Genomic DNA, 15,147 nt, shown 5'->3' with positions numbered 1-15,147 from the left:
AGTCATCTTCACATTGGTGAATAGCTCTTCTGGATGTGGGGTAGATCTAATGTATTTAAATGAGGTCATCCTTCTCTCTAGTGACTTTATCCAGAGCATCATGTAGGGGCAACTCATTTTAAAATTCCTTTACGGACAAGGGAGGAATACAATGGATGAGGGGTAAGGCGAGATTTCAAAAGCCATAAATCAGTCCCCTGATACCCCGAGCAGAGGTTTTTCCTTTTAACTAATTGGCCTTACTGCCTGAAGAAGAGCTTGATAAATAACATCCTACTGAACAGAAACCCCAGCTCCTGCAAAAATTTGAGCTTCAGACGGCATCATTTGCTTAATATTCATAACAATCTCAAACTTTCTCAAACTCACATGGGTCTCCCCTGACAGCGCAAATCGATAAAAACAACCAGCATCCTTTTGGAAGCCAATAAAGAATGAAGAAAAGTAATAAAACAAGTGTTTCGAGATAATTTGCAGTCACTGGGGGGCAGAAAAATGAAACATTCAATTCAATCTAAATGAACCCCAACCTCCTTCTCCTTTCCTGAGGGATTTCTCTAAAGCCTTGAGATCAATAAAAATAAACACAGTCCAAAGAGGCGAGATTGCCAAATGCATCTGCCAGATGATTTGATCGATCCTAGGTACTGGCTCTGTGTGTTTACAAAGTTAAATATGAACATATACTGATGGCTACAGCAAAAATGTGCCTTTAATATGTGAATGATACTTGGCTTAAAATGATGAGTTCCTGCTTAGAATAGGCAGTGGGCGAGCTCTGCCTAGGTTTGGACTTAACAACATCCCTCTTGTTTAATGCTCTTGTAACACTCCATGTGGCTTTGAGCAAATTCCTTGATTTCTCATTTTCTCCTCAAATACAAAATGAGAGGGGCTGGCTTGGAAGAATTCAAAGACTCCTCATGGTTCTACATCTAGGATTCTAGGATTTTCAAGGAGATAGTCTATTTCTAATGTAACCCTCTCTCCACTTTATTTTCATCACTAACTAAATTCTTTCCAAGAACTCCCTCACTGCCATGAAACAGAGAGTCTCTTGTTTGCTTCTGTCCTCAGGCGTAGCCCATGCTCAGGACAACTCTATCCCCGTCCCCATGATCTCTTATTTTCCCCTTGGTACACTTCTTCAAACTTAGGCACTTAAACCACAAGGGGATCCCATATATTTATCTGTACTAAGTCATTAGCGGCTAAATGCATTACTCTTTTTAGATGTCTCCCTTCCCCCTATCTAATGGCTCAAAGGATCACAGATCCAGACTTGGAATGGACCTTCGAACTGGCAGGTTTCATCCCTCTCATTATAGCAAGGAAGAAGTGGAAGTCCAAAGAGATAACCAGACAGACACCCACGTACTTCAGCCAGATAAGCTGTACTACAAATGTCCCTGACGTAAAGTTTACAGCATTTCTCCCCCATAGAAACACCTATTGGGAGGCAGTGCTTTCTAGGGACTTGATTGGCCATTGCCCTTCATTCTCAAAGAGCTCCAAAATGACCACACAGCCCCTTCTCTGATGGGCCACACCATGCTGGGCGGTCCTGTACCGGTGTCTCCCACGTCGTGCAATTGATCCTAAAGTTCTTTGGAGGGTGTCTGAGCAGTCTGTCCAGTGAGCAGAGAGCCAGCTGCAGCTAGATCTGGGTCGAATGCTACCTCTGACATAAAACTACGGTCTCTTATCCTCTGGTTAAGTTGCCTCAACCTGGCCAACCCTGCTGGGGAGTAGTAGATGGTAATCTGCTCTGGCGGAGGAAGTTCCTACCTTGGGAGGTCTCTACCAAGGACAGATCCAATATGGACACATTTCCTGACTCCTTTGTAAGTGCTATAAGGATGTTCTAAGTGCACTGCTCTCTCTTTCCTTCTTTCTTTTTAGTCCTCCTCTTCCTCCCCTCTCCCTTTTTTTTCTCTGTCTCCACCCCTCCAGGTCTATCATTTTTATGACTTTTTAGATGCATCCATGGATCTGTGATCTTATTATAATCATTCCCTCCTCTGGTAAGGATCCCAGTCTCCCATATTATGCTTTCTCATCTCATGTACTTCGCAGTTGAGCCACCCCACAGCTTCTCCATAAAAGACTCACCCAGTGCTCTGGCAGCTTTGTCCTAGGTCCGTTAGACTTCAAGAACAGCTGCGATATCTCCAGGCTGTGCATTTTGTCCCTTGTTCTTCCTGCACAAAGGCAAGCTCTCTTTTATTCTACCCCTTTGTGTCTAAGCTAATGTCACTGACTTCACCTTTCCCTTGCTAGAGAAAGACAGCATGGAGTCAGGAATATCTGGGTTCCAGTCTGCATTCAGCAGCATCACAGACTTAGAGCATTTGAATAGAAATAGTTTCCTTTCTAATTCAATGTATTTTATTATGTGCATTTAACAACATAATTTGGAGAAAGGTCCCTAAGCTTCATTAAAGTGCCAAAGAGTTCCATGACACAAAAACAGTCAAGAACACAAGTTCTACTCCAGGGCTTTAACTTTTTCACTTGTAACCCTTTTTTGCCTGAGAAATTTTTATGTGATCCCGAGTTTATAGGTATATAAAATATTTTATATATTTATATATAATATATAAACATAAATATTTATATAGATATTTTATATAAAATATGAAAAATTAAAATACTTATTGATAACAAACCATAATTTCACAACTACCATGTTCAGTTATGTGACACGGTTTGAGAATCTTTGTTCCAGTCTATCCCCTCATTTTACAGATCCAGATGCAGAAATCTTTCCACAATCCCACATTGTCTCTCTTACTGTTGGACTATTTGCAAAAATCACTTAACTTGGCTAATCTTCAGTGTTCTCATCTGTAAAATGGGAATAATAATAGCACTTTACTCACATGATTGTTTAGAGGACCAAATGAGGCAACTTGTTAAAAGACTTTGCGAACTTTAAAGGGAACTACTGAAATGTGTACTATTCCTACTACCACCATTACTTAGTCCAGTGATGGTCAACATGGGTCTTTGCATTTCTTTTGGGGTCTCCTATACTTTTGGTCCTGTTCTTCCATAATTTGCAGGCTTTTAGTCAAAATACCAGTGAATGGACGTATGAATGAAAAAAGCATCTATTAAGCACTTAGTAGGTGCCAAGCACATGGTTTAAGATGACGAGCCATTTTAGCAGTGAGCGGCTTGGGATCAATGAAACTCTGGGCAATTTCCCAAATGTGACCTGGCTTGATTTCTTTTTCCTATTTAATTCTGGGCTCAGGTTTTGGTCCATCTGCAGAGCCTGTCAGAAGTCCAAAGAGTGATAAGCACAACGAGGCAATTGAGAAGGATTTTGATGGAAGGTTTATAATTAGTTTGGAGAAAAAGGCTGGATTGTCTTTTAGAAATTGTAGATCCTAAGCTTCTATCTTAAACAAAAGCTTATCTTTTTAGTGCCAGTAATTTTCTTGTGAAGTTGGATAGATGCTATTCATGGAAAACCAGGTTCTCTGAAGAATTCAAGTTGAGGGTCACCCAAAGGGCAAGACAGAGGAGTACGGTGGGTGTGAGTAGACTGCAACTTGCTACAAAGGAGGAATTATTTAGAAATGCTTTGGTTTTGGAAAAGTAATGCTCTGGTCGCAAAGCAAGAACAAGGAACAACCACTACCCAGCCTGCACACTGCACTGGTAATTATGCAACATTCAGAGCGTGTAAGGAAGCCCCCCCAATATGTTGGAAGGATCTTAAATGACAAATTTATGGGAGGACATGCATATGATTTGGTAGGTCTCTGCCTGGGTGCTGAGCCATACTATAGGAGGGAGTTCATACTGTGAGATTGGGGATCTACTGGAGTAACAGAATTCCTCAGGAAAGGAGAGAAAGAGAAAGGAGATGGAGAGGCAGCATAGTACAGTGCTGCCTTTAAAACCAGAACACCTGGGTTCTAACTGTGTCTTTGACACACATTGGCTATGGGAACCTGGGCAAGACATTTAACCTTTTGGTTCTCTAAGAAACTCTCTAAGAATATATACTGCAGAGAAGATGGCAACGTGCAAGTGTGGGGAGAGTTTCCTCACTTGGGAGCTTCCTATACCAGTGAAATGTATAGTGGTTTGTAAGCATATATAAAATTTAGCAATGGATCTATTTGGAAAAGTTGGTCCTACAGTGACCATTCAGACATATATAATATAGAAGAACTACACATACCTACACACATACACAGTTTCTACATACTGTGTGTATGTCATACACACATATACAGAGTATAGACAGTTCATCCATATTTACATATATACACGTAAATTGTCATAGGGTGTGTGTGTGTGTGTGTGTGTTTAATTTTCCTGGATCTGTGCTCTTACTGGTATTGGAAACTCCTAGTGAGAAAACACCACCTATCATAGAAGATCAGCAACTTCTTTCAGACAGAAGAAGCCAACTCTTTTATTCCTTTTAATTGATTCTATAGCTACTCTCCACAAAGATTACCCCAAACCTTTTCTTCTCTCCTCAAATCACCCACAATTCCTCCTGTCCTCTCTCTCAGTTGAGGGTTTCATTTAATACGTTATTAAGAACGGACTATTCATAGTGAGCTCTCTCATCTTCCCTTCCCTATATGTCAAAATTTCTTGACATCATCCTTCCTTTTCTTCCCCTTTCTTCAGTCTCTGATGAAGAAGCAGCTGTTCCTATCAAATCCAACTTCTTTACCTGTCTCCATCATCGTTCTTATCTGATTCTTCCATCAAACAGTGCTCCCATCTCCCAGTTCTTTCCTTGCTCCCTATGGCTCACCTAAATTTCCACCATTCTGAAAAAAACATTCAACTGTACCATCCCAAGCCACCATCTTGTATCACTCCTCTTTTAGTTTCTTAGTTTTTCTAGGAAAAGCAGTCTTAGTGCCCAGGCCAAATCATATTGGGGAAATTTCCTAGGATTTCAAATATCCCAATAAGTACCTTTACTCCTCAATGATCTAGATACCCAGAGAGTATACAGAACTGAACTGGGAGCCAGCAGGAACTGTATTTGAATCCTTGCTCAGACACTGATTGACTGCAATGTGGGGCAGGTAATTTAATGTTTACCTCAGTTTCCCCATCTGTAAAACTGGATAGAGTCATTGTGAGCATTCCATAAGAAATCATATGTAAAGCATTCTGCCAACTTAGAAGTGAATATTAGTTACTATCATTATTGTTCCCATTTTTCTGAGTCTCTAAGTCTATAAGTTGTAGAAAAGGGAGGGAGGTTTCTCACTCTGAAGGTCCCCATTTCAGTCCCTGTACCTATCTTACCCTTAATACTAAAGTAATCCTCCACATAGTTGGTGCTATCACAGTGCTTCTTTGCTTGGTGGATAAACCCACAAGCAGAAAAGGAAGCAAGCCCCTCATGAGGCTGAACAGGTCAGCAACTGGGCTGCTGCACCCATGAAATATTAAAAGAAGCAAAGAAAGTTTTCTCGTAAATGCAGTGGATTCTGTGGGGAGCATTTTCAGCAAAACCCAGTTCAAAGCTACACAAGCTGTACTGATAGGGAAAATACAAGTATCCAGGATATTTTTTTCAGGTCCAGTGAATGAAGTGTGTTTTGTGCTTGTATACAAAATATTTCACCTAATTGCTTTAATTCAAAGAGATCTATGATATCATCTTTTTGGGTTCTCAATCCATCAATGCAGACCACCACTCCTCCACACTTTATTAAATCGATGGCCAGACAAGATCATAAGCAGTGATGGTATTGTCCCACTGATAATGGACCTCTCTGAACTTGGCTAACCCGATAGAGAATCAAGAAATGAGGGCACATAATATAGCTTGAACACCTGCTAAACCTCCCTGGGCTGTGGATTAGTCACCAGTAAATGACTGGAATAAATGGCTTCTAACGCTGAACCTGTGATCCTATGGAAACACATATTTTCTGAATGAATGGCCCCATATGCCAAGCCTTCCGGCTTGGGAGGATCTGCTCGGGTCCATGAAATGCTGACATATTCTTTGGTAGTCTAAGGTCCCCTCCATGTGATAAGACAGTACATAGGACTTGCATGGAGGAAGAGAAGACATAGTCTTTGGCAAGGGAATACTTGCAATACACACCCATGGCATCCTTGTTTCTTACATTTCCATTAAGGATCTGCCCATCTTAAAAAAAAGCCTTTGACTGTTTTACACTAAAAGGAAAGAAAGAAAGAAAAAGATGGCCCAACGGAAAGGCAAGAGGCTGATAATAGGAAAGCCCGAGTTTTGCACATCTGAGAAAGGCACAAGAGATCTGTCTGCCATTAGCATAATGGTTTCCGTGAATGGGAATTCAGCACTGATTAATTCTTGGGAAAAGACAGAGGAGCTGTCTCATGAGTCACATACCATTTTGTGACATTTGCTTCCCTTTGCCTAGCCAAAGAAAAAGTACCTATCATGGGGTTTGCTCTAAGTAATCACTGTCCACAATATCATTTCCAATGACATTTCCAGTATGAAGGGCAGTCATATATAATCAGAAAAACACTGAAGAACGAGAAAGCAAATGGAGAACATGTGGATTCTGAAAAGGGACCAGTCCTTGTCTTCGGGTTTGACAGAAGTTGAATTTCTAAAAAGATGTGTTTTGGCCTCCATGACCACACGTTATTATTATGTATGGTTTTATTAGTGCCATCATTTCTATGTCAATCTCATCCACTTTGAAGACAGACATACCAGACACTATTGACAAGTCAAGCAAAAAGTATTCCTAATTATAATAACCCAACAGAGTATTTATTGCTGGTGGCTTGCTTCCAATGCCTCTATACTAACCTCATAAGAGAATGAGAAGCAGAATGGCATAGGGAATATGCAATCAGCCTCAAAACCAAGAAGAAATGAGTTCACGTCTCGCCTTTGACACTCATTGATTATAGGACCCTGACCTGATACCAACGACTCATCTGGGAGGAATCATCTAATCCAAGGAGCTCAATTAATTGACAAGTTTAGTAAAATAGATAGAGACACGTCTTTGGGGTCAGAAGGATTTGAGTTAGGGTCCCCCTGCTGACATACATTGGGGCACGCTTTCTGGGACAAGTGCCTCTCAGAACCTCAGACAGCTCTCTAAGATGAGAAGTTGCAGGGCTGGAGTCGATTGGCATTAATAAGGAATCTTCTTGCCAAGACATCTCCACACTGATAAAATGACATATATTATTGTCTCCTTCCCCCTTTCTTACACACAAAACTTCAATTAACTGAAAGTTATCAATGATTTCCTCAGTTGCTAAATTCATTGAGTTTTTCTCAAGCTTTCCCATCTTGTTTTTTAGTGAGTCAACCTCATCTTTTTTTTTTTTTTTTTTTTTTTTGGACAATCTCTACTCCTCTGGCTTCAGCAACAATGATTATCTCTTCCAGGGGGGAGATTCCCAGATCTGCCTCCACTCCCTGGAGACTCATTCTAACATTTCCAACTTCTGACTGGACAGGGGTACCTGTTTCTCCCATTAGACCATTCAAATGTGTCTCGTACTCAAGTCGTTCTTACAAATCATTTCTTCCTTCCCTTATTTCTGCCGATGGCATCTTCTCCATCACCCTCACTTGCTCACTCAGTCAGCTTAGTGCCTTCCCTCTCCTTCACCCCAGTTTCTAATTACTTGTCAAGCACTACTGATCCTACCACTATACTATCACTTGAAGCTATCCTTTTTTCTTTTAAAAGGGAAAGGAATAAGCATTTATATAGCACCAACTGCAAGCATTATGTTAAGTTCTTTAAAAGGTAACTACAGTTAGATTTTCCACATTATAGAGATTAGGGGCATGATACTCTCATGATCTGGAAAATTCACACAATATTTTTTGGCCCTTCATACCAGAGAAGAAGTCTGAATTTTTCCTTTTCTTTTGTGGGTTATTTACAACAGCTTACTGTAAAATTTGAGTAGACTTTATCATACCATACGTAAATTTGATGCATTTCTGAGTTTCAAACATTTTCTGTTTCCTGCTAGCCTTCCTACCACTTCTCCAGCTTCTGTAAGATTCCTCCCAAATTCTCATTTAATTTCTTATGTGGTCGTGTGACATATCAGAACCTTGATTGGGAAAGTTGTGATGTGGAAGGGATAACTGTGCTGCTGGTGTCTGAAAGTGCTCAGAGGACCTTGGTTTCAATTGGACCTTGAATGGCATGTGCCCTGGGGGATTTTTGGTGAGTTTCTTCTCCATGAGAAGACAGGGAATGGGGCAGGATAAATAAAATGATTTCTGGGCTCCTTAGCAGTCCCACTCCTATGATCCTATCATCTCTGGGTTTCAGTTTCCTCCATATATAATGGAAAGGTTCGATTCAATGACTTCTGAAGCCCAGCTCTAGCATCTTATGAAACTTTGCTTATGTTATGAGATAACATGAGATTATATCTTTGTTTTTCTTTTTAGATCATAAAAAATATCACCAAAGATCTACTTAGCATCCCATTCATGACAAAATTATAACTTACCTTATGGTTTTATTTTACAAAGATTCCTCAAGTTGCTTTAATTTTGTCTGCTTCAGTTTCTTGAACTGTAAAGGGGGGAAATAATAGCTCCTATCACCCCCCTTCCCCAAGTTGTAAGGGTCAAATGAGATAATATTTATAAAACTCTAAGCATAGTGCCTGTCACATAGTAAGTGCTTAACTAATGATTGTTTTCTTCCTACTTTCTCTGTCCTATAACAACAGCATGAATAACTAGCCTTTATATGGTATTTCACATATATTATTTCATTTTTGTCTTCACAACAACCCTGGGAAGTAGGTACTAGTATTATTCCCATTTCAGAGATGAAACTAACCCCTTGCCTTTTCTTACTCACCTCCCTCTGGCAGAGCTGAGATACCTGCCAGTCCAAAGCTGAAAAGGATAAGACCCTAAGTCTTGTCTAAGTCTTGCTTATTGTATTTAAGAAATGAAGATCAAAGACTTTGAGTGATCTTCAATGGTGGTCAAGGGAGGCTCTACATTATGAAAAGAATTAAATAATAGGTTATTTTCTTTTTTATTTCACTTGGTTTGGCAAAAGGCAACCATTTAAGGCTTCGGAACAGAGGAATAAGACCATCAGATCCACACACAAGAATGCTGATATCATGAAGGACATTGTTGTTTGCCCTTCATTCTTGAGGGAGATCAGGCCATCAGAGAGGTGCAGATGAATTGGATTTAAATGAGGGAGGGCTGGACAAGGTCACCTGCCTCAAGATGTATCAGAATGCCCAAAGACTGGGCCAGTAGTTCAGATCAGTTAGAATGGAAGTTTATAGTAGGGTAATGGCTTGGAGAGAAAGGAAAAGGACAGCAGAAAATTTTTCCGAGATAGGACTAACAGGATTTAGTGATGGGAAGTGGAGGTAAACCAATTAATGTAATCTAATTTCCCAAAACTCAAGTTTCTATCTTCCTGGTAACCTATACCATATTGCCTCTTCTTCATTCAGATCAAACCCATTTCCTCAGTGGAAGAGTGGTGCAGGATCTCTAAGGTCCTTCTCAGTTCCAGAGACATGACCCTGTGACCATTACACATTTTCAGAGACTGTTTTTCTCTTTAAAGGAAGTCATACAAAACTTAGCAGATTTGGGGGAGAAGATCCCAGGGATGTTGTAGATAATATCATTTGCTGTTGATGGAGAAAGAGACTCTGAAACAATGACCCCAGCAAAGATGTGGGGAGAGTGAAGCATCCTCTCCACCCATTTATCAGCTTCATTTTCTGGATAGTACACTAGAGCTTTAGAAAACATGAAATTCAAGTGAGACATCAGGTGGCAATCTGCATGTTAATTAGAATCAAGAAGATTTAATAGCAACTATTATTATGAGTCTCAGAAATCTCAAGATTAGCAACTGAGACATGACCAGATTTTAAATGAAAAGTGATAAAAATTTCAGGGTTTTTGCTGTTTTTTTTTTTTTTCCTTTAGAAAAAAACACTCCCAGTTGATCTCTAAGTTGAAAATTAAGCTTCCCTTGATTCTCATTATCAACTCCTGGCGACTTAACAAGTTGAGGCAATAAGCACATTGGCTTAGGATCCTTTGGTCCTTGCTCTGCTTACAAGCTTGTGGTAGCCATGACATCTGACTAGTATGTCAAGGTCTTTGTCTTTCCACCAAGGCGGTGATATCCTGGGTACCTTATCCTCAACTGAGTGCTTTGCTTCACTTCCTTTGCTTGTTTCCTTGCCTTCCCCCCTTCCTCCCTTCTTTCCCTTCCTCTCTCTTCCTTCTTTCCTTCCTCCCTCCCCCCTTCCCTTTTTTTCTTCCTGCCTTCCTTTTTTCCTGCCTTATTACCTCCTTCCCCTCCTTCCCTTCCTTTTCATTCTTCCTTCCTTCCTGCTTCCCTCCCTTCTTTCTTTCTTACCTCCTTCCCTTTCTTCCCTTATTCTCATCTTCCCTCCCTCCCTCCATTCTTTCCTTCAGGGATGATGGGCCCATCTCTGAAGGGATCCTGTCTGTGTGTAAGGGAGGGTTATGAAACAGGCCATGAGGCAGATGGGAGACAGATGGTGGAAGGATGCAAACAGCAGGCTGATGAAGAGAATGAACTGATTGATGCACTATAGGACCTTAGCCTGAGAGTTGGGAGGGCCTTCAGAAGCTGTCTCATTTTACAGAAAGGCCAAGAGAGAGTTATCAGTTCAGGATCCTAGATCTGTACCTACACAGGATCTCAGAGGCTGGCAACACTACTTCTCTTATTTTTGCTGAGAAGGAAATGGTGACCCAGAAAGAGGGAGCAACTTAGGATCTTAAATCTGGAATTGAAAGAGATCTTGGAGGCCCTTGAAGCCAGCTCCTTTGTTTTATAGATGAGTAAACTGAGGCTCAGGAAGAAGAATCAATTTAAGATCCTAGACCAAGATTAGGTGTTCTTTCCCTGTTTTGTGTTATGGCTTCCCTTGGAAGTATCTGATGAAGTCTAGACACCCCTTCTCATGGTTTTAAATGCACAAAATAGCATATTAAGGATTACAAAGTGACCTGTGGCACCGACATACAGTTTTCTACTAAAAACCAAGTTCACAGATTCTTCTAAAATAAAAAATTTAATCAACTCCCTTGTTTTAATATGAGAAAATGGAGGCCCCCCAGGTCAATGACTTGTGGGTAACAAGGAAACTGACTCAGAGAGAATACTCAGATGAGAAACCCAAATCCACATCGGGATGGGGTCTGGGCAAACTGCCTCATTTTACTGACAAAGAACTTGATGTTTTCAAGTTTAATCAACCTGCCCTAAGTCCATCAGTAGAATTTGAACCCCAGGCCTCTGAGCACACTCTGCTGACAGGGCCACACTGCCTCAGGATTCTGTTCTGAATGCAGGAAAGTTAAAGATTCAAAGCACAATAGTCCCAGCTCATTCAAAGTGGGTCTCCCAAGTGTGATGGTGAGTACCTGTATCCCTGATCACTGAGGAGGGGGTTGAGACTGGTGGATGAAGCACTTGAGCTTGAGAGTTCTCAGCGGCAGGGGGGATTGTCTACACTGAATCACACTAATATGGTGAGACTCTCGGTGTAGGAGGCCACCAGGCCGTCCAAGAAAGGGTAAATAGACCCAAGTCAGAAAGGGTCAGGTCTAGGTTCCCAGTTTGATCAATAGTAGCATCAGGCTCACAACTGGCTGCTGTAATTCCAGCCTGGACAGTGCAGAGAGAGTCCATCTCAAAAAAAATCATTTTTAATAAAAATTTAAAAGTTGAACTAGTCTTCATCCTGTCCACTCTCCCACCCCACAAAGCTCTAGGGGAGGGAAAGGCTCTACCCATGCTCAGGGAGATGCTTTTAACCAGAAACACTCACTGATGGATCCTTTGCTGACTGAAAGGGGCAGTGTAGCAGTCATTTTCCTCCAGGTCTGGCAGTGTCTCCTTGTCCAGTCTCATAGGCTTTCTAGGTAACCATCCTCGAAACCTGCTTATTTGTTTATCGATCCTGTGGTAGATGGGAAGCAAGATCAGACAGGAAAAGTCCATCAGCATTGCCCTGGGATTCCTCAGTGAAGTCATAGAGGCTCAGACAGACTCTATCTGAAACATAAACATCCCACCCATATTCCCTGAGGATGAGCCAAGGCACTGAGAGCCGGCTTTGAACACCAGCCCTTCTAATGGGCAACTTGTGATTCCACTTACATAGAACCTGAGACTTTTCATGGCACACAGCCGGAAGCAATCTCATTTTCTGTTTGGAATCTCCCCATGTTCCCATTCTGTGGGCATCTCTCATGAAAACGGAGCATGGGAAATTAATGGCCTACCGGGGAGAGGACAATAACCATAAAATAATTGGGGGTACAGCATGTGCAATAGAATACTACAACACTAGGGTGTCCTGGCCATGAAACGTCACAGCAGCTCAGGGTCTTGTCAACATGATGTTGTGGCAATGGCATAGAATGGCAGCAAAATGTCATATTAATGGAATATTAGAACAGCAGAATATCACGTCATATTAGAATGTTGTGGCAGTACAATGTTATGGCTGAATGGCACGGCAAATGGAATGGCATGGAAGTAAAATGTCGTGGCATTGGATAGCATGCTGGCAAAATGGGATGGTGACAGGATGTCATGTCAATGGAACATTGTTGCAATAAAATGTCGCCATGGGAAATTATAGCTGTAAAGTGTAATAGCAGTAGACTGTCATGGCGGCGGACCATCACGGCAGTGGACCATCATGGCGGCGGACCGTCATGGCGGCAGACCATCATGGCAGCAGAGTGTTGTGACAGTAGAATACCGTGACAAATCATATGGAGCAAACAAATTCCTTCCTTCATTAGAATTCACTAGAAGCTACTACCCCATATTGACTTATGTGTCCCAATTGGTCCATTAGCAGATAGAACTTGTGCATTTATTTTAACATCCTTCTTTTTGAGCTGAGACTGCAGATCTCATGGAGCCAGGCTATGTTATAAGTTTGGACATCCTTGTGGGCAAAAATGTATTAACTGATGCTCTTCTTCCAGAAAAAATAAACATGTCCTTCAAATGAACTCCTAGCCAAGGATTGTGGGTCCCTTGGGAGGATGAGCCTTGGATTGTGCTTACTCGGCACCAAAGCAAAGGGACCTCCCAAAGAGGACAAAGATTTAGTGCACAGGAGAGCCGCCAGGCAGGCTTTGTTCCCCACCAGGAGCATCTGATTATTGTCCTTCCTTTCTTTGCTCTTTTGGCCCACGACACTATAAGGACAAAGTCAGCTTTAAAGTGCCATGATTCTAAATTATGTCTGTACAAAAGCCACTAGAATAACTGACAAATCACCATTGGCCTTTTTATTCTAAGGATAATAACTCCTATCACATGTCCTGTGCTTTTCTTTTCCAAGCCTCTTTTTCCCCTTATTTGATCAAATAGTCCTAATGTGAGGAAGGCGTTATTCCCATTTAACAGAAAGTCAATCAACAGTCAAAGCATTTATTCAGAGCTTGCTATGTGGCAGTCATTGTGCTAAGTAAGATAGAGGATCATAAGCTCATTGACCAAGGAACGTTCAAAACTATCTAGCTCGGCCTCAGAATTCTACAGCAGATTAAACTAAGGCTCAGAAAAGGAAAGTATCACTGGATACACTATGTGTTATAAAGGACCCCAAGGCTCATGATTCCAATTTCCCCATCTCAGAGATGAGAAAACCGAGTCTGAGATGTCAAATCACTTCCTGGGGTCACACAGCTCTGTTGTCTTCCTGACCCCAGGACCCAACACGGCTTCTTCCACTGCAGTCTGCTGCCCAAGAAGCACACAAACTTTTGGAAAGCAGAGACTGTGTCATTTTTGCCTTAGCATCCCCAGCTCCCCACAAAGTGCTTTGCACATGATGGTCAGTTGCTTTTGGGGTTTCATTGATTAGGACTTGAAGTCAAATAGAGCTAGTTCTGGAATCAGTCAGTGGTAGAAAGGAAATCTCCTGGACCTTTTCTTCATCTCTAGAGATTAAATGATAATTTCTTTTGTGAAGATTAGCCAAGGAAAGAACAAAAAAAGTGAGGGGGCTACAGAAGGTAAAATCACATCAAGGAGAAAAGCCAAGTGTAGTGACTTATTCCCGAGCTTGTCTTAGTGTTTTTCACCTATTTGGCACACTAATGGACATGACATTTAGTTATACAGCAGTGCACCCTCCCCCCAACTCAAACCAAGCCCACAATGTTGGACTCATCTTAGACTGATCCCTGTTCTCAGATCTGCACCTAGTCTTGGTCTTGACCATCATCAGCCCCGATCCCAACCTCATCAATGATTTGGGTCTCCCTCCTGGCCCCACTTGGCCTTGTTGATAACTTAGTCCAATGTCCTTTTGTAACAAATGTGGAAACTGAGAACTAAGGAGATAGAATCAAGAAATCAGTGGAGAAGTGATTTTGAAAAACTACCTACTATGTGCCAGACATTGTGTGGAAATGATGTCTGTCACATGATGAGAGCTCTTGTGGAAAAAGAAATGGGAAATGTGACTGATTAGTTGCTCAGAATGAGTCAAATGTAAGATGTGGCAGCCAAAAAAACTTGGAATATCTTAAATTTAAAAGCAGCTGAGCAGCACAGTGGATAGAGTTCTAGGCTTGGGGTCAGAAAGATCTGAGTTCAAATCCATCCTTAGACATTTACTAACTGGGTGAGCCTGGGCAAGTCAATTAATCCTATTTGCTATAGTTTCACCATCTATAAAATGGGTAGAAGAAGCAAACTCCAGTATATTTGCCAAGAAAACCTCACGAAGGGTCAGACTGAATAGCAACAAATTTTAAGTCTCAAAGATAATGATGATTGTAGTGATGATGATGATGGCAATGATGCTGCAGATGACAGTAGCTGACATTTACCTAGTACTTTAAATATTAAAAGTACTTTAGATATATTACCTCATGTAATATAATAATAGCTAACATGTATAGATTGCATTAAGATTTGCAAGGCACCTTACATATGTTATCCTCATTTGATCCAGCAATCCCAGAAAGTAGGTACTATTATTATCCCCATTTTATGATTTAGGTAACAGAGGCTGAGTTAACTGGTTAAGGAATGATTAAGGTAACTGAGATTAAGGTCACACAACTAGTGAGTGTTTAACACAGAATTTTAATTCAGA

At 41.2% G+C, this 15,147-nt stretch overlaps 1 protein-coding gene across 5 annotated transcripts in view; it reads right to left on the bottom strand.

Moving 5' to 3' along the window:
* The window catches only part of ANO4 (anoctamin 4), a 392,142-nt gene that overhangs the window by 90,137 nt on the left and 286,858 nt on the right, over positions 1-15,147 (bottom strand). For all 5 annotated transcript variants that reach the window (XM_052001731.1, XM_052001734.1, XM_052001735.1 and 2 more), the window contains one exon: positions 11,845-11,976. In XM_052001731.1, the coding sequence (XP_051857691.1) occupies positions 11,845-11,976 (132 nt within the window). The remainder of the gene's footprint in view (positions 1-11,844; positions 11,977-15,147) is intronic.

Source organism: Antechinus flavipes, chromosome 5, assembly GCF_016432865.1.
Source record: "Antechinus flavipes isolate AdamAnt ecotype Samford, QLD, Australia chromosome 5, AdamAnt_v2, whole genome shotgun sequence".
In the NCBI taxonomy this organism is placed as follows: Eukaryota; Metazoa; Chordata; class Mammalia; order Dasyuromorphia; family Dasyuridae; genus Antechinus; species Antechinus flavipes.
The sequence above is the reverse complement of the archived record's forward strand: the minus strand, read 5'-3'. Positions and strand labels throughout refer to the sequence as shown.